Source organism: Colobus angolensis, unplaced genomic scaffold (genome assembly GCF_000951035.1).
Source record: "Colobus angolensis palliatus isolate OR3802 unplaced genomic scaffold, Cang.pa_1.0 Scaffold132, whole genome shotgun sequence".
NCBI classification, from domain to species: Eukaryota; Metazoa; Chordata; class Mammalia; order Primates; family Cercopithecidae; genus Colobus; species Colobus angolensis.
Window position 1 is genome coordinate 2,478,465 of NW_012114400.1, and position 19,597 is coordinate 2,498,061.

At 35.9% G+C, this 19,597-nt stretch overlaps 1 protein-coding gene across 1 annotated transcript in view; it reads left to right on the plus strand.

Annotated features, from left to right (window-relative positions):
• Positions 1-19,597, plus strand: part of HMCN1 (hemicentin 1) — a 461,695-nt gene that overhangs the window by 228,677 nt on the left and 213,421 nt on the right. Inside the window, exons 17-25 of the mRNA XM_011934184.1 lie at positions 1,877-1,972; positions 3,188-3,315; positions 5,408-5,552; positions 8,960-9,072; positions 10,726-10,885; positions 11,501-11,669; positions 14,411-14,538; positions 16,009-16,281; positions 18,620-18,715. Of these exons, the coding sequence (XP_011789574.1) occupies positions 1,877-1,972; positions 3,188-3,315; positions 5,408-5,552; positions 8,960-9,072; positions 10,726-10,885; positions 11,501-11,669; positions 14,411-14,538; positions 16,009-16,281; positions 18,620-18,715 (1,308 nt within the window). The remainder of the gene's footprint in view (positions 1-1,876; positions 1,973-3,187; positions 3,316-5,407; positions 5,553-8,959; positions 9,073-10,725; positions 10,886-11,500; positions 11,670-14,410; positions 14,539-16,008; positions 16,282-18,619; positions 18,716-19,597) is intronic.

Sequence of the window (19,597 nt, forward strand, 5' to 3'; positions counted from 1 at the left end):
AGATATAGCGTCCCTCACCCAGGTAGTTTGCAGTCTGTTCTCTGAGTGGATGCCCATAAAAGGAGCTACTGGGAAACACACATCAGATTGGGTCAGATTGTGCATGACTTGAATGTCCAGATGAAAAAAATGGATTTGATGAGCTAGAAGTTAGAGAGCCCCATTCCAAGTTTGATAGGCAGGAAAAGGTACATGAAAGTACTGTTTCAGAACAACACTGCTGCAAGATAGGAAGAGAGATGAGAGAAAGGGAACATCGAAAAGCTCAAAGAGTGATGATGAGAAACAACCCAGATGTTGATAAAAAGTGAGAACTGAAAACAAATTAATTAAAGGAGATGAAAGAAAAGGAAGAATAAAAGAGCTCAGTATCTTGAGCAACAATTGACTAATTGTCAAAATTAAATTGTCTGAAAGGAAATTAGTGATTAGAAACTTGGTTCTCATGGTATGTTGTTTTTCTGCACAAATTAGCCCAAGAATTCGGAATACAAAAAATATCCTGGTTAGAACTAATGTATGATTTATTAATCGGGTGGTTTGCTGAATTTTTATTTCCAAATGAATGTCTGCTATTTAGAGTGGATGCTGACTTAGTTTACCAGATGCAGTTCTACACTTAAATGCATATGGTTAGCAGAGGAGTGGAAACTTTGTCATGGTTCTTTATCTGAGATAGTATGGAACTATTCATACTGGAAAGCTGCGCTTCTCTCTGTTCAAATCTTATCAATAGATTAAACTGCTTATTTTGGGTCATATATTTACAAGGTTATACTCATTCTCCTATTTAAAATTCTCTCCTTCCTTCCTGGTTGCTCACAAGACAAAACCATGCTCTTGAGAAGGCACCAGCCCACCTCTTCAACTTCAGTCTCCTGACTATCCCCACACAACCTATAACTCAGTAGTCTCCATCCTCATGGCTCCAATACCCTCTTTAATTACAAATATTTTGTAGTATCATTTTATTATCTGGAAAAATTTTATATATTTGATCTAACTACATAAAAAATATGTTAATATCTAACACATACAAATGAAAAATGAGGGAAAGTAATTTATATTAAAATAATGTATATTTCATTATGTAAATACTCTGACATTGTCTACACAATATGAAGATACATTTATGTGGCATCATTATGAATTCAATAGCTCAAATGCAGGCTCACGCAGGAGTATAGGATTGATGACTCAAAAACTCCAAGCTGGTGAAGTGATTTTCTAAGATGATGTGCAATTATTACTAAAGTTCTGTCTTTCTTCTATGCATACAGAATTAGGTTGTAGACTCATGTAGTTACAACCAAAGTTATGAAATACACACATTTCAGTGGGAGCTTCAAAATCGTGCTGGACTTGGGAAAATTGTTTATTTGCGAATCTGCCCCATGTATCATCTCTCTAGTTTTTACCCACTGAATGCCAGCAGACTTCTCCAGTCATTGCATCAACTAAAAAATCTCCCCTGCAAGCTTCTAACAGGGTGGTGGTGCAGAGTTCATTGATGGTACAGCTTTCCATTCTTTGTACGGGCCATGATTTTTCTAGTCATTACAAAAGCTCTTGCTTTTGTAATCTATTAGATTTGGACTGCCCTTCCTCTATTCTACTCACTCAGATATTACCTCAGTGTGAATCCTTCCCCAATTGCCCTCATGAAGTCAATTCTGTCTCTGTTTCCAGAACTCACTCTCTGGAACTCTTTGGTAGTACTTATTTCACTGTGGTGTGACTGCTGGTTTCTGTGTATGTCCCCTCCTCTACCAGAAGGCAGTGCACACTTTCCATCCACAGATCTCAGCACTGTTTCTGGCACATAGTTAATGCTCCATAGATGGTATTAGATGAGTAAATGAGTTCTTCCTTTTAGACTTATGGGCAAGTGATAAAGGAACCTATATTTGTGAAGCTGAAAACCAGTTTGGAAAGATCCAATCAGAGACAACAATAACAGTGACCGGACTTGGTAAGATCAATTGAATGTCTACATACCACGGTCTTCAAAATCATCAGACTTCTTTTACTATGTCATCTCTTGCCTGTGCCACTTAAAAAAAAAGAAGATAAATAACTAATTACTAGGCCAGCCTTCCCTTCCCTACCACATTTCATATTTCTTATAATGTTAGTCCTGGAAATAACCTTAGAGATTATCTGCTTCAAAATGAAGGGCAATATAAATAAATTGTTTTAAATCAAAACATGAATACACACATGCACGCGCACACACACAGGCGCACACACACACACACACACACACACACACACATATTAGAGTCGTGGTCTTTTCTGATTCCTTTTTTACTTTTGTTATTTTAGTCAACATGGAATTATTTTTGTGTATGATAGGTAAAAATATAATATCATTTATTTCCAAGTAGTAAGACATTTGACACAATATATATTATTGAATATTATCTTCCCACTGACTAAAATACCCATTTGATCACATAGTAAGTTTATGTCCCCATGTCTATTCCTCAGAATTGTATTTCTGAAGTAGTACTACATTGCTTAAATTATTATAGCATTTAATGTGTTTTTATATCTGTCAGTACATGTTTCTCATTAATAACCTTTTACACAGTTTTTAAAATATGTCTTCATTTGTCTATGTATAAATTTTCCAAGTAAAATCTCTTAGGGATTTTACTTTATGTTAAATTTATTCATTAATTCTTAGAGAAGGGCATATTTACAATACTCCTTTACCATTCCATCTAAGAGAGTCAACCTCGTATTATTTGCTTGAGCTATTACAACAGCTTCCTTATTGATCCCATTTCTTCCAGTGTACTTAGTTTTCAGATTAATATTTCCCCCAGAAATGATCCTGATGATTCCACCTTTCCATTTATAAATGTTTTCAGTTACTCTCCATTTGTCTACTGAATATATTGCAAATATCTTGGCTTGACATTTCAGGCCTTCGATGTCATAAGCATTCTTTTTTACCTTCTTTACTTCTACACTAATGTATTACCTGTCCTTTTGCATTTTCCCTACTTAGAAGGAGACTTTAATTTTTACTTTCAAAATCATACCCATTTTCATGTAAATATTTTGTTTCTGAAAACTCAAATTTTTATAGCATAACTTATAGTCTTTGGGGTCTGTAAAGTGGTTTACCTTTCTTTTGGGTGAAATAGAGTTGAAAGTGCCTGTGCTCTCTCTAATTTAGTTGCTCCACTTATTGGAATCAGCCCTTCAGTGGCCAATGTTATTGAAGGACAGCAGCTTACTTTGCCCTGTACTCTGTTAGCTGGAAATCCCATTCCAGAACGTCGGTGGATTAAGAATTCAGCTATGGTAAGAACATTTTAAATGCATACATTCACATTCCTAATTTTCTTTTTTTTTCCCCCCCTTTGAGACGGAGTTTTGTTCTGTCGCCTAGGCTGGAGTGCAGTGGTGGGATCTAGGCTCACTGCAACCTCTGCCTCACAGGTTCAAGGGATTCTCATGCCTCAGCCCCCAGAGTAGCAGTATTACAGGTGCCTACCACCATGCCCAGCTAATTTTTGTATTTTTTAGTAGAGATGGGGTTTCACCATATTGGCCAGGCTGGTCTCAAACTTCTGACCTCAAGTGATCCATCCACCTCAGCCTCTCAAAGTGCTGGGATTACAGGTGTGAATCACCGCACCTGGCCCACATTTCTAATTTTCTTGAGTAACAAGTAATATATTCCAGTCACCAAAAGTATCAATTTAATAAATATACAAAAATATGTTTTTATAAGTATACCAAAGCTTTTCTTTATTATTAACATTTTTGTTATTCATATTATTTTGGCATTAATGAAATTGAGAAATAGTGTAATTTTCATAATTTTATATTAAATTCAGTATCACTAGTGAACTTTTTTCAGAATATAGAAGAACTGAAGCAAGTATTGTTATTTTCATAGCACTTAAATATTTTTGTGCTCTTCTTTGTAGTACATTATTAAACATTAATATTCCCATAAAATTCTTCCATTTTGTATATCAGTCTTTATTATTATTAACTTTAAACATAGCTTTCATTATGAACTATATAAAAATGTAGATATATATTGTCATTGTTTTTCAGTGTAAATTTTTTTATGAAAGGATGTGAAAAATGTTTACAGTTCTATGAAATTTTTTCTGTAAATAAGCTATCTATGGCAATAAATTTTCTTCTGGTTCAGAGCATTTTTCTTTCCATTTTCTAGAATATTGGGACTCACTCTCTTGCAGTACTGATTAGAGGTGAATATGCTGAACCCAGGAGGTGGAGGTTGCAGTGAGCCGAGATCGTGCCACTGCCCTCCAGCCTGGGTGAGAGAGCAAGACTCTGTCTCAAAAAGAAAAATTAATTGACTCCATCTAAGAAGACGTAAAATTTCATATTTGCATAAAAGCCTGAGAAAAAATAGCAAACCTCACTTAAAAATAAATGCCCTTGTAGAATGATAGTATTTGAGCACACAAGTATCTTCACACAAGTATTGTTCAAGAAATAAGAAATAACAATTAAGAGAGACTGTAATTAGAGTCTCAAGAAATATACAAGAAGTATATTTTTGTATATTTACTTCTTACTTAAGAAAATTAGGAATGTGGGCCAGGTGTGGTGATTCACACCTGTAATCCCAGCACTTTGAGAGGCCGAGGTGGATGGATCACTTGAGGTCAGGAGTTTGAGACCAGCCTGGCCAACATGGTGAAACCCCCATCATGTGTGCTCAGATACTATCATTCTACAAGGACATTTATTTTTAAGTGAGGTTTGCTAATTTTTTCTCAGGTTTTTATGCAAATAAAAAGCAGTGTAGGTGGATGATACAGATTTACAGGCGATCATTCTTAACTGAAAATATTATCAGACTTCCCTGACACAATTCATATATCACATATTGTCCACTAATATTTGCATCTGTTACCTAACAAGGGCGGATGTTGAGATTAAGTCCTTCTCCCTTGGCGTGAATAAGGGCCTATATGCCAAAATAAAAATATCAAATAGCCATTTGATATTGTTTTTGATACCATAGCTAGTGGTAATAAGGCTTTCTTGGAAAAGAACAAGTTAAGCCAAAAGTAAAAATTATAGTGAAATTTGGGTTTTGAGTGATGACAAAATTTACAGGAACATTAAACAAGTCATATCTGTATCTTTCTTTTTGTAGCTTGTGCTTAACTCTCTGATAAATATTAATAGGTATAATATTTGGAGGTATATCAGGATTAAATTATACAGTCACACTCTTGGTAACCTTTATGCTCATCATTTTTCACTTAAGGACATTAAAATATTTTGTGTATAGACTTTTAGTAACCTGATTGGAAAAAAAAAAGAAAAAAGGCAGATTCATTTTTGACTCTTACAACTCCTTTCTTTTTAAATAAAAATTACTTTTTTTTTTTCCTTTAAGTTGCTCCAAAATCCTTACATCACTGTGCGCAGTGATGGGAGCCTCCATATTGAAAGAGTTCAGCTTCAGGATGGTGGTGAATATACTTGTGTGGCCAGTAACGTTGCTGGGACAAATAACAAAACTACCTCTGTGGTTGTGCATGGTAAGAGACACACCCAATGTTATTGTTTCCAAACTGTGTACAAAGTAGTTGTTCCTATATTTTAATCAAATAACTCTGTTCCTCTAATTACAGTCTCTCGTAATTGTTATTTCTTATTTCTTGAACAATATCTACATTGTTAATGTTGTTTCCAGATTTCCCTTTTTTATGTACACAAAAAGACATTCTTGGGAGTCACCAGCTGAGTCTGGCCAAGGGCTTTTGTAAGTGGTTTCTTAATTGTTAAAAGTGACCTCGGCTCTCAAAGAATTATGTTTAAAAATACATTTTAATTTCAGACAAGCTGAACTCATTATGCCCTCCAGATTGCCTTTTCTTTTTGGATTGTGCAACAAGCATATCCTTACTAATGACCCCTTTGTGCTTGAGCTAGAAATGACCTAAGCTTTTCTAAAGGTCACCTCATGTGCTCCAATCTTCTTGCATGTTAAATAACTTAAAGGTCACAAATAAGAAAATCCAGAAGCAATCTTTTTCCATTCGTGACTAACAGTAACCAGCTTTTTACATCTCAGTAATTGACAGCTTCATAGTTTAAGAAATTATCATAACTTTTTTGTATACTTGCTTTAAAGACTCTGCAACGCTACTTTTTTTAAAAAAGCAAAAACAAAAAAACCATTGCATTAAAAATAGCTTTGTGTACAGAGCTGAATATCTGAGGGAAGAAAGTAGTACAAAATACTTATTTTTAGTAGTTGATTTATTCTTTATTTAGAGTGTGAATTGGAGAGTCCAGTAGTTTTCCAATTCTGTTTGGTCTGTTGACAATATCACTGAATGCAGACCATTTTCTTCTGTTTTGCCTGCTTCTCTTAAACAGCCTCTTCCACCTTTCTCAGTTTTACATTAAGTATCCACCAACATCACCTTAGATATTCTTGAAGAAATATTATTTTGAAGAAATACTAAAGCAACACTAAATTAGTTATAACCTAGAGGAATAAATGCATACTGACAGATTGGATATGGTTGTGTAACTATTTTTCAAGAAGACCAGACCATAGATTTCCTGAACAGTGCTTATAAACTGGTTTGAGAATCTAGTGTAGGAATGCCCGCATGTTCTCCCTCTCTGGCTTCTAGTGACTGCCTAGAATATTGTGTTGAGTAGGATTCTGAGGCTGAATTTCACTTGAAAAAATGACAGAATTAATTCTGATGTCTTTCTTATCAGAGGGGCGAGGATACCGACAAACCAATGATATGGTATATTGTGATACAAGCAGTTTTAATATTAAAAATTAAGAGATCATTTCACAGCATTCATTGGTCCATTTTAGTCCAAAATGAGGTAACTAATTTAGTCAATAGAGTTAAAAAATTAGTGCAACCATTTGCCTTTAACTGAATCTAGCAGCCATTTAGCAGATGGATGTGCTGCAGCCTGGCAGCTCTCTATACCTCTGTATATTTATGTTAATTAGCAGGGCTGTTCCTTCATCATTCTGTGTCTCCATTTTTAAGAATACTCATTAAAGGCTGTCAATCCAGTTCTTAAAATAATGAATGAATACAAGTATAAATGTAAATTAAAATGACAAAACAGTTTAGTTGTCATATTGGTTTATATAGATTGACAATCTGAAAAGAAACTTCTCTTCCACACCCAAATGTCATCAGATTTCAAAACTGTTGCCTAAATTTGCCACTTTTCTTTATTGCTGTGAAACTCAATATGTTTGTATCAAAATGGCTTAATCCATGTTGCCACAAATTGACAGCATAGTTGAAAGATGAATATTCCATGATTAGTCTGAAAACTAAATTTCTTGCTTTAGAGAGTAGCCTGGCATTGTTGTTTAGGGCTGGGGATTTGCTGCCAATTCTTTAAGAAGAAATTATCTAAAGAGTAAACCCAGCCATAGGAAAATATGAGTACGTAGCATATCTAATCTAACCGCAGAAACACTGAGGTTGCTGGTGTCTCCAGTTCTAAAAAACTTCTCCAGAGTAGTTGTGATAATCCTTGAAAAATCTGATTTTAAGGAAGAGAAATGATGAGTGATTGAGCTCCTGGGAGCAGTTCCAGTCTCATCTTTCCAGAGGATGGAAAGGAAATGCCTGTTATAGATTGGGCTTTTATTGTCTTCTTCTCACTATGTTAGGAACTTTCATATATGCAAGCTTCTTTAATCAAAATCACCATTTTGAGAACATTGAGTATTGATAATTTCTGTTTGTGAGAGTTGATTCTGATTATGATTTACACAGAATGGAGGGATTCACTTTCCTTTTCCTTTTGCTTCTACTCATGTTAATTCTTCAGTTGCTTTCTAAAGTCAAAGATATGTTATTCTCCTTACTGAAAAATATCGAGTTAGAGTCCTTTTAGTCTTTTAAATATAAAATACTTGACTGGGCGTGGTGGCTTATGCCTGTAATCCCAGCACTTTGGGAGGCCATGGCAGGAGGATCATGTGAGCCCAGGAGTTCAAGACCAGCCTGGGTAACACAGCAAGACCCTGTCTCAAAAAAATACATACATACATACATACATACATACATACATACATACGATAAAAAATATACTCTTAAGATTTGAGTTTTACCATTGAATTCTTCTTAACAAAACAAATCTTTTTATCTAGGTTAAATGTAGTAGCTCACTAAGTGATTCCTGAGTATAGATAGATATTTAATATGCAGTAGCTAAACAACAGAGAAATGTCTCTGAATGTACGCTTATGTCAGCTTATTGCAGCTTAATGAATAAAGGACAGTGATTGGAGATTCACATTAAATGTGTAGCTCTTAGAGTGCAATTCTGTCTTGGGTTTCCAGCAAAACAAAATGAATTTTCTTCAGTCCTCTCTTATTTTTGTTAGGAAAGTCAGCTTATTAGACATCACTTACTACTTGATTTTAAATTTTCATTTCATTTTTCAGATCATAACTACTTTATTGTCTTTGTTTAGCACACTCCTTTACAGAGATTATCCTATATTTTTATCAGAAAATGTTAAATAATTGCTCATTTTTACAAACATTAATGTTATATTGAAAATGTTCAGGCCGGGCGCGGTGGCTCAAGCCTGTAATCCCAGCACTTTGGGAGGCCGAGACGGGCGGATCACGAGGTCAGGAGATCGAGACCATCCTGGCTAACACGGTGAAACCCCGTCTCTACTAAAAATACAAAAAAAAGAAGCCGGGCGAGGTGGCGGGCGCCTGTAGTCCCAGCTACTCCGGAGGCTGAGGCAGGAGAATGGCGTAAACCCGGGAGGCGGAGCTTGCAGTGAGCTGAGATCCGGCCACTGCACTCCAGTCCGGGCGACAGAGCAAGACTCCGCCTCAAAAAAAAAAAAAGAAAATGTTCAACTTTAAATAATGATGTTAAATGGAAGAACAGGTGCTCAGATTCCAAATCCTACTTACCTTTTCAGTTCTGCCAACCATTCAGCATGGGCAGCAGATACTCAGTACAATTGAAGGCATTCCGGTAACTTTACCATGCAAAGCAAGTGGAATTCCAAAACCATCTGTCATCTGGTCCAAGGTAAATAATACATCTAGTCATATTTCCTGAAGAACAGAGTGTGAAGTTTACCTGCAGGTTATCCCAGGTCTTGAGCAGGAGGCTGGGGGAGTGAGGCTTGGAAAGAAGATAAGTTAATAAAGGGTTTCCTCTGTGGCTGTACAGACGTGCTGGGAACCCTCCAAGAAACCATATAGATGCACCTCAGAAGGCTCTCTTGGATGGTCAGGAAGTGGAGCATTTATACATGACATATTCCCTCCATTCCCCAGAGAAGCTTACACTGCTGCACTTCCTGGCTGTGGCCTTTTAGGGCTTTGGATAAAGCCCTGGTCCAAAAAAAAAAAAGAAACAAACAAAAGAAAACACTTAAGTGCAAGAAGTATGACCCTGGTGGATCATGTGGAGCTGTCCACTAGAGCTGCACTGAAATTAAGAGGGAAGAGGGCTTAGGGATGTGGCACGGGGTAAAAAGGATCTACTATAAGACGTAAAGTGCTTAGAAATGTTCCGGGCACACAGTCTGTGCTATGGACATGTTCACTGTAATGTTGCTAATACCATTCAAGTCTCAAGTAGGTGATTTCACTAAAGACCTTTTAAGGTTCCTTCTAAATGATATGACTGCATGGATTTTCTTATTTATAAAGTTCTATGGTGTAGTCACAATTTCTGTGGGTGACTAAAAATTGTAAGACACATACACATACACTAATTTATTCCCCTCTATATCCCTGTTACGTTGTTCAGCTTTTACTTGTATTCTTGCAGTGAAGAAAAACCGATTTCCTGAAGAAGTCCTTTCATCCTTGAACAGCCACAAAGATGGCACATTTTCTGTAAATGTATTTGAATCCAGCAAATATAAAGTAATGACACGCTAATGAAGTATGGCATTTGTATAATTAGCACTACTAGTGTTTTGCCATACCATCTAGTTTTATCTATCTAAAAATCTCTGAAATATGGATAAGTTGGTGTTGACATTTGTAAATAAATTAAAAGGTTAACTTTTTTTTTTTATTCTGGACAGAAAAGTCACAGCAGTAAAGCTAATCCCTGAACTGCACAGTAGCCAGCACTGAGTAGAAGTTTAATGCATTTTAAGGAAAATGCAAAAGTGAAATATTTCCATGTTGACCTCTGTGCTGTGGTCGAGCACAGAGGTTAAGAACGTGGTCCCTAGAGCCTGGCTGCTGGGTTTCAACCCCAGCTCTACCACTGAGGGGCTTTGTGATCTTGGGCAAATTCCTCTACTCCCCTCTCCCATGCTTTGATACTCAAAACTGTAAAATGAGTGTTGTGGTAGTTCCTATTCAAAAGACTGTTGTGAATGTTAAAATGGTTAATTCAGGTAAAGTGCTCAAAACAGAGCCTGGCATAGCATAGGCATTCACTGTACCATCCTTACCATTACTGTTATTCTCTGCCTTCTTAAGTAGCTCTGGAATGAAGATGACATGATTTGATATGGAGAAATACCACTTTTACTACTTTTATTTGTCTAATGTTTCTTATAAATAACTTTTTTCAAGTTAGCATTTTAAAATTTACTCTATTCCCCTGTTGGAGATGTTTTTTTCTCTCTATTCCTCTTCCAGACATTGTCACTCTTTTATAATCTTAAAAAAAAAAAAAAAAAAAAAACCCTTTGCTTTTTGCTGTGTTTTGCAGAAAGGAGAGCTGATTTCAACCAGTAGTGCTAAATTTTCAGCAGGGGCTGATGGCAGTCTGTATGTGGTGTCACCTGGGGGAGAGGAGAGTGGGGAGTATGTCTGCACTGCCACCAACGCAGCCGGCTATGCCAAAAGGAAAGTGCAACTGACAGTCTATGGTGAGAGCTGGTAGAGGAATGGTTTTTATTGACATTGTCTATCTGTGCCAAAACTCACAGTTCTTTCCCCAGTACTGTTACCAGATGCATGTACCCCTAAAGTGAATTGCTCCCCCAAGTTTATATATTTTTTTACAGAAATGCATTTTTTACTGCCAACCAAAATCACTTCTACTTAGATTCTGATTTTAAGGAATGCAATTGTATAGTCTTTCGGAAAATTTTTATGGTATTTTCCCAAGAAGTATGCTTATTGCACCCAACCCTCTTCAGTAACACCAGTTAGTTAACACTCCTAGCAAAGCCAAACCTCAGCTATGTCTTGGGTAGGAGTCTGCCTTGAGGGTTTACTTTTACAGATGGTAGACTCTGAGAGGGCATTGAAGCCGATCTCTTCATTGTGTTCTAAAAGGAATTACTGACTAGAGAAATTTTTTCATCATTTTTCTTTTAGTTCTCACAATAAATGTATTAATGGAAAGTTTTAGCTTATGTCCTGAACAGCATCTTTTTATAAATTACTTAAGAACATTAGTAGTCCACATTTTAATGTAAATTAAACTGTGCTTTGTTTTCAATATACTATTTCCCTTCCAAAACATGTGTTTATTTTAGTAAGGCCCAGAGTGTTTGGAGATCAACGAGGACTGTCCCAGGATAAGCCTGTTGAGATCTCCGTCCTTGCAGGGGAAGAGGTAACACTTCCATGTGAAGTGAAGAGCTTACCTCCACCCATAATTACTTGGGCCAAAGAAACCCAGCTCATCTCACCGTTCTCTCCAAGGTAGGAGATCTGGGATGAATTGCAACACATGAAAACATAATCAACCTCTTGGGACAGATGGCCGTGCCTATTCAGGTTATCAAACGTCTCAAAAAATCACTTTTAAAATTGAGATAATGCACATGTGCATCTGAGTCTACAAGAAGTATTTATAACATCTGAATCACGCTTCTGACATCTTTAATGTCAGAAATGCTAACATTCAGCTTTGCCATAATTTTCCCCTGGTGCATTTTATAAGGTAGTTATTAAAATGGAGCAGAATTGTACAAGATTCCTGTTAGCCCAATGTGTAAGTACACATAGAATTCCATTAATCCCATAAGAGCAATAAAATACAATAGGCACACTCTAATGTCTAGGATTTGACTTTCATTGGATGGTTTTGTAAGTCTTCTTGCTCAAACCCTTATACAAATATGAACACATTGAGACAATGTACTGTATTTGATAGGCTAAGTGACATAACAAGAAGAATGCTGGAGCTTTGAAAGCACAACCTTCGTTGCCAGCCGGCTATGAGTTTATATTTATCTCTTCCACTTAAAGTTTGCCTAAAACCTTTGAAAATTTTTAAGGGGTCTCTCTGAACCTCATATTTCCTATTTATAAAATGGGGATGATACTTACCTGAGAGGATGATGTGAGATAATGTACATTTCACACTCATTGTCTCTAGTTCTTGGTTACTATTTTAACCCAACATCAAGGCAAAAGTTACTGGTGAAATAAGAATTAGTCACTAGACTATAATTAACTTTCTATTAGAATCATTGATATATAATTATGAAGACATAAATTCATGCTAGTGTCATTTGCCTACTGCCAGTGAAGGAAAACAATTAAGAAGGACTTTATATAATTTTACTATTTGTTTGAAAAAAATTTGCTTTGAATGTTTTTGAGTAAAAAAATTATAGTCATACAGATCAGAAAGTTTTATTGTTCCCTTCCACAGTCACAATTTCTTCTCCCTCTTCCCAGGGGCAAACACTGCCACAAACTTGGTATGCATTCTACACATACATCCTTAAACAATGTAGATTACTGTTTTCTGTGTTTTCAATTTTGTTTTGTGTGTCTGTTTTCAATTTGCCATTGTAACAAATAGTATATTATTATTTTGTTACTTGCTTTATTAAGTCAACATTTGTCTACTATTATACATAGGGATTCCATTTATTCATTTTAACTCCTACATGCATATTCTACATTTTATTTTTTTCATTCTTTTATTTATGGACATTCTAGTTTGTTTATTCTTTCTATTTTTTTTTTTTTTTGTTTTTAAAACAAGGCTTTTCAGCGAATAGCTTTGTGTATTTCTCTTTGTATACTTATGCATGACTTTCTTTAGGACCTATATACAGAGTTACCATTCCTGATCAAAGCAAACTCCTGCTTCCAGCTTTGTAGGCATTGCTAAATTGCTTTCCAAAGGGACAGTATTGATCATCCATCCACCAGCAGAATATGGGTGTGCTTGTGTCCATGTTCTAATTAGCGCATGGTATTGACTGACTTAGGAATTTTTGCCAGTTGATGGATGTAAAATGGTATCTTGTGATTGTTTTAATTTTCATGTGATTGACTTCAAGTGAACTGAGAACATTTTTATGTGTTCGTTGGCCATTTGTGGTATTGATGAATAACCTGTAAATCTGTTGCACAGTTTTCTGGTGACTTGTCTTTCTCTTATTGAATGTAGAAATTTGGTCTTTATTTTTGATAATAATCTTTTGTCTTTTATATGTGTTGAAAATATCTTCTCTCAGTCTATTGCTGTGGCATCAAGTTTATGTGTAGTGTCTTTTGTTGTACAGAAGGTTTCAAGCACAATGTATTAATCTGTTCTTTTTCAGATGTGTACTTTTTGTATCTTAACATGAAGCAGATTATAAACTTAACCTTCAGTGTTTAATTCTAATATTTTAAGTTTTGTTTTTCACATTTTGGACTTCAATCTATCTGAATTTTAAATTTTGTAAGTAATGTCACGTAGTGCTCTCGTTTTATATCTTTATTTTTCCATTTGGAAACTCAGTTGCACAACATCACTTTGAATAGTCAATACTTTCCTTACTTTTTGCGATATAACTTCTGATGTTACATATTACATGTTGAGTTCTCAAATATGCTGAGGTCTTTCTGGAGGACTCTGTCCTTAACTGTTTATTCATTTGCATGTCTCTGGGCCAATAGCACTATTCATTTGACTTAGCTGTGTAAGAAATCTTGGTATTAGGTAGGTGTACCTAGCCTCCACTACCTTTAAAACTATTTTAACACAATGCAATAACATTTTTATATGTAGGTCTGGCTCGCCCAGCTGCATTGTTACTCAATAGGAGGAATATATTCAACTATTTTTGAGAACATATATATCTTCTTTTTCCTTTACTTTAACAATGTAGAAAATAATAACAAATTGCTCAAAATAAATTCAAAGTTAACTCAAATACACATTTGCTTTATAGAGCAGAAAGATGTACAATTATTTGGCAATTTCAGACCATTAAGTTTTAAAAGTAAAATAAATCTTTTTTTCTGTTTGCAGGAACATCATACACAAGATAATTATGAAAAGTCCTGGCTTTTAAGGTGTATAGATAGACATTGCAGATGGGAAAATGATTTTAAAAACTACTTGCAGAGTAGTAATTTCATACTGAAGTGTAGCTGCATAGGGGATATTTAAATTCACCTGTTCCATGGTCTACTATATGGTTTCTTTCTTTTAGACACATGTTCCTCCCTTCTGGTTCAATGAAGATCACTGAAACCCGCATTTCAGATAGTGGGATGTATCTTTGTGTTGCCACAAATATTGCTGGGAATGTGACTCAAGCTGTCAAATTAAATGTCCATGGTGAGTTTTGAAATGAGAGCATATGACAACCCTGTGGACTGGCCACAAGAAAACCCATAATCCTAGTTTATTTGATAGCTAATTTCCAAATTGTATATGCAGTAATTAAAGAAAAAATTCTTTAAAATCTGAGACTTGTGATTTTCTTTCATTTACTCTGAAAAGATTTTCTGCTATTTATAAACAATCTTTTGTTTCTTCCTTTATCAAATAAACTATATTAAATTTTTGGATCTCGATTTTTCTAAAGGTCAGCAGTCACTTATTGCTATTATTGTTGATATATGGTAGAAAGAAAATATGTTTAAGCTGGTAACATTTTATAGAAGCTAATACAAATTTTTAAATAATAATTTAGTAGTATTTAAGTGATCATTTTCAATATTTAAAGATCTCAGCAACTGAAAAAATTCTGTTTTCTAGACTCTTTGACTACACCTCCCTACTTAGTTTGCTTTATTCCTCCAACCCACACAGTCCATCCAGTTCTTCATTCATTCAACACACTGAGTGCATACTCTACACGAGGCATTGTTTAGATGAAAGATATTCAAATATCAGAAGAAATTAGCTCAGATAGTATTGATCTGATTTCACTCTCAGATGATCAGGACAATTGTGTCTGCATTGATTATGGGGTGTGAAGTCATATAAGAGTCCTGTCATTTACTAGCTCTAGGGCATCAGGTATATTCACTAACCTTTCTTATCTTTAGTTTTCTCTTTCATAAAATGATGATGATACTATCATCAAATATATAAGGTTGTTGTTAGTGACAACCTTTAGAAAGTGTTCATTAAATACTAAGTTAAAGAATGTATGGTACATTAATTATAATTATATCCTTGTGGCTCAACTTGATTCTACAGTGCACAATGCAAGTATGTGGAAATCAGGAATCCTTTTCTGGTATTTTGATAAACTGCTGCATTTACATTTCTAAAGGAAGTTGATAAAAGGAAGAGATAGAGGCTCTTTGTGGTTTTCTTATCTGAAATTAGCAAAGGCTTTCATGAGAAACTTTTCTTATTGTCTGATCCTTCTACAAAGGGAACAGAAACTGAATACATGGAGAGAAATGCTTTTTGTCCCTTATAGAAATTACCTGGATTGCCTTTTAAGAGAGTTTTTAACCTAAAATTATTTACAAATTAAAAGATGCCTAACATTTTAAAATGCTTGCTGTTCCTCAAGTTTGGAACTAAGAGTTTTATATTTATTATTTCCTGTAATCCTTGCAATGTACTGGGATTACAGGCTATTTTCCCTGGATTATCAAGGAAACAGGCCTCAGGAAGTTTACTGACTTGTCCTAGATCACCTAGCTAGTGAATGGTCCGAGCCTAGGTCCAAATCTTGAAATTGTTTCACTTTTCCATGCTGCCTGTTGATAAGGAGTTCTCATTTAAAGTGAGTAAAGGAAGGAATTTGTAAAAGTTGGATTATTAATGCCCAATTATTATTTCTAGTTCCTCCAAAGATACAGCGTGGACCTAAACATCTCAAAGTCCAAGTTGGTCAAAGAGTGGATATTCCATGTAATGCTCAAGGGACTCCTCTTCCTGTAATCACCTGGTCCAAAGGTGGAAGCACCATGCTGATTGATGGAGTGCAGCATGTTAGCAATCCAGACGGAACTTTAAGCATCGACCAAGCCATGCCCTCAGATGCTGGCATATATACATGTGTTGCTACTAACATAGCAGGCACTGATGAAACAGAGATAACGCTACATGTCCAAGGTGATTTTTGACACAGGAAAATATATGTATTGTGGGGTGGGGAGTGAGGGAAAAGCCGTAGAGCTAAATAGATTATGTTGGATAATCTTAAATCACTTTAGAAAGAGCTCTATATAACTTTTGTGATTCTTTGAAAGGAGAACCATTCCCAAAAGGAATGAAACATACCATTTCTAAACCTGCATCAATTTTTATATGTTTACTTTTGAAACAAAGTTGCCATAGATCATGTAGATAACAGAAACAATCCTAGATGATGCCCCACCCACTATTTCTGGTTTGGGAGACATTGTGGGAAGAGTGAATTGGAGTAGGTTGTCACCTCACAGTGCTGGGGTGCACTCAAAATAGAGCCCTAGGAAATCTAGATCCACTACTTCTCTATTAATACTGTATTAGCTTTGAAGATTTAAAGGTCAGTGTTTATGTATTCATGCAACAAATATTGATTGAGCTCTTGCCAGGCATCTGTCATATTCTAGATGGTGATGAGAAAGTAGTAACAAAGGCAAAACCCCTGCTTTCATGAGCTGTTCTAGTGTGAGTAGACGGAAAACAAACATATAAACAAGAAATACAGATTGTAAAAAGTGCTTTGGAGGAAATTAAAATAAGGCAATGGTCCTAAGAGTTGCCTACTTTAGATTCAACTATCAAGCAGGACTTCTCTGAGGAGGTGATCTTTAGAGTGAGATCCTCTGGACTGGAAAGAACCGGCCATATGGAAATCAGGGGGAAGAACATTCTTGTCAGAGGGAATACTAGTACAAAGACAAGAAGAAAAGATAAGCAGGTATGGTACTTAGCACAGTATTAGATAGTTCTTAGTGCTGTACTGAGTATTAGTATTAATTAGTACTAATACTGTTCTAAGTATTAGTACAGTACTAAGGTACCTGACCCATTGCCAGGTTTGTTGGATGGTTGGCTAGGACACTAATGGAGAAGTTTTCCTGTTCATTCCACAAACTTTATTGGGTATTCATGTTTATAGTTGAATGGGAAAGATAATAATTCATGAAATAATCTCATGATTACATAATTAAACATTGCTTAGTGCCCTCATGAAATGGTGGAAGGCTCTATATGAGCTTTTAACAAAAAGACAAATCACAGAAAGCTTCCCTTGGGGTAGGGACATGTCAGTTGAGATTTGAAGGGTAGGTAGAAGTGAGGGGCAGCCCTTCCAAGAGAATGTGGAGAGAACTTTCTAGGAAAAGGACATAGAATATGAAGAGAAGGGCATGTAATATTTTGGGGACACTGGAATCAGTCATCGTCAATGAAGGCCAGCTAGCGGCATTCCAGACTGAGGGCTGAGTAATATGTGATGAAGCTGGAGATGTGGTCATGGGTCAGGTTATCCAAGACCTAGGAAACCAGACTAATGAAGTTAGACTTTATTCTAAATGCAATATAAAGACTTTAAGAAGTCATAGTTGGGAAAGTGATGTGGCTGATTTCCAGTTTTAAAATCACTCATTTGGGAGGGAATCATTCAGCTAGAGAAGATAAGGGAAACTGGTATAGACTAGTGTAGTAGCCCAGGTAAAAATGGCGGTAGTTAGAATGGGGAAAAGAAGGGAATGGGCTAAAAAATAATTAGGAAAGGAAATACTCAGGACATAGTGATGGATTGGATATGAGAGTGAAGGAGATAGAGTTCTCAAGAATAACTCCCAAATTTCTTCATGCAATGAATGGATGATGAAGCTTTTCAGACACATGAGATGCACTGACAAGGGGGCACTTCGGAAAGAACAGGTCTGAAACTTTATCTTATAGACAAGATGAGTACAAGTAATGATTTGAATTAGATAAGTCAGTGATGAGATTTGTATTTCAGAGAGAGTATTCTGGGGACTGTGCAGAATATCAATCTAAAGGGGAACATGTTTGAGAAAAGGATCCCCATAAGAAGTCTGTTGGAATAGTCTGGTAAGATAAAATAAGGGTTGGAAATAAGCAATGGTCTTAAACATAGAGAGGAAGACACAGATATGTGAACATATATGGTACTATATGATTGGATATGGAGGCCAAACTTAAGGGAGAAAGAAAAATGACTGAGTGGACCATAATGTCTTCATTGAGGGAATAAGGGAAACAGAACAGGATTGCAGGAAGCATAAAATAATGAATTTTGTTTGGAGAATTTTCAGTTTAAGGCACTGTGTCACATCTAGGTAGAAATGTTTGGCAGCTGGAAATAGGAATCATATTTAAAAGAAGAATCATCAGAGATAGCAGCTCATCAGTGCAGGTAGTTAATTGTGCCTTAGGAGAGTTTGAAATTGCTCAAATAAAGCTTGTGATAATGCATTTATTTTCCTAATAGAACCACCCACAGTGGAAGATCTAGAACCTCCGTATAACACTCCATTCCAAGAAAGAGTGGCCAATCAACGCATTGCATTTCCATGTCCTGCAAAAGGTATGTAATACTCAAAGATATAGGCATTGGCATAATGTTATATTGTTTCAGAATGCTATATTGAACCCAAATTGCCATCCTTATAAAATGCCACATCAATCCTTGGTACAACATTTGAGCATAATAGAAACTAACCCATCTTTTGGATAACAACTCTTTGAATAAGTATGTTTTTTCCTTTCAGGTATTTTATTTCTTTCAATGTAAAGACTTTCCATTCTTTCAAACTTGCCTACTCTCACATGTTTTCCAGGTAGTTCAGATCCTTCCTGCTACTTCTTATTTCATTCATTTTTTTTTTTTTTGGGCAGGTTTTCTCTTTACAGTGTGATAGCTGGAGCTATTCAAAATATTCCAGATTTATCTCAACCTGGCAGAGGTATAATTAGGACTATTCCTTTGTTTGTTCTGGACACTTCTAAAAACCTCTTTTCCTAGATCTCCTCTCAACTGGTAATTCTAGGACCAGATTGTAAATTGTCACTTGGAGGCTTATTCAAGCCCTTCTTTTCCTTGAATTTCTGGGCTTTCTCTCCTACCATGTTTTCTGCCAGGAGATTGATATTATTTCTCCTCAGGGGAATATGAAATGGACTGTCGCTTTTACCCTAACTCTGCCAAGTAGGTAATTAAGAACATCGTCTCTCAAGCGTGTATTCATCAACAGTGATTCAAAGCAGGTTTGTAGCAGTTCTGGCAAAGTCCAAGCAGTAGTCTTTCTGTAACCTCCTGAGGGCCTCCAGATGGTTAATACCATTTGTGCCCCCACATGTGCCTTTTAGCAGTTGTTCCTGGGCAGCAGCAACTGAAGGTCTTCATGGCTGTCTCTGTTTCTGTGGCAAGCTTTTCAATCTCAGCAGTCGCTGTCACCAATGATTACTT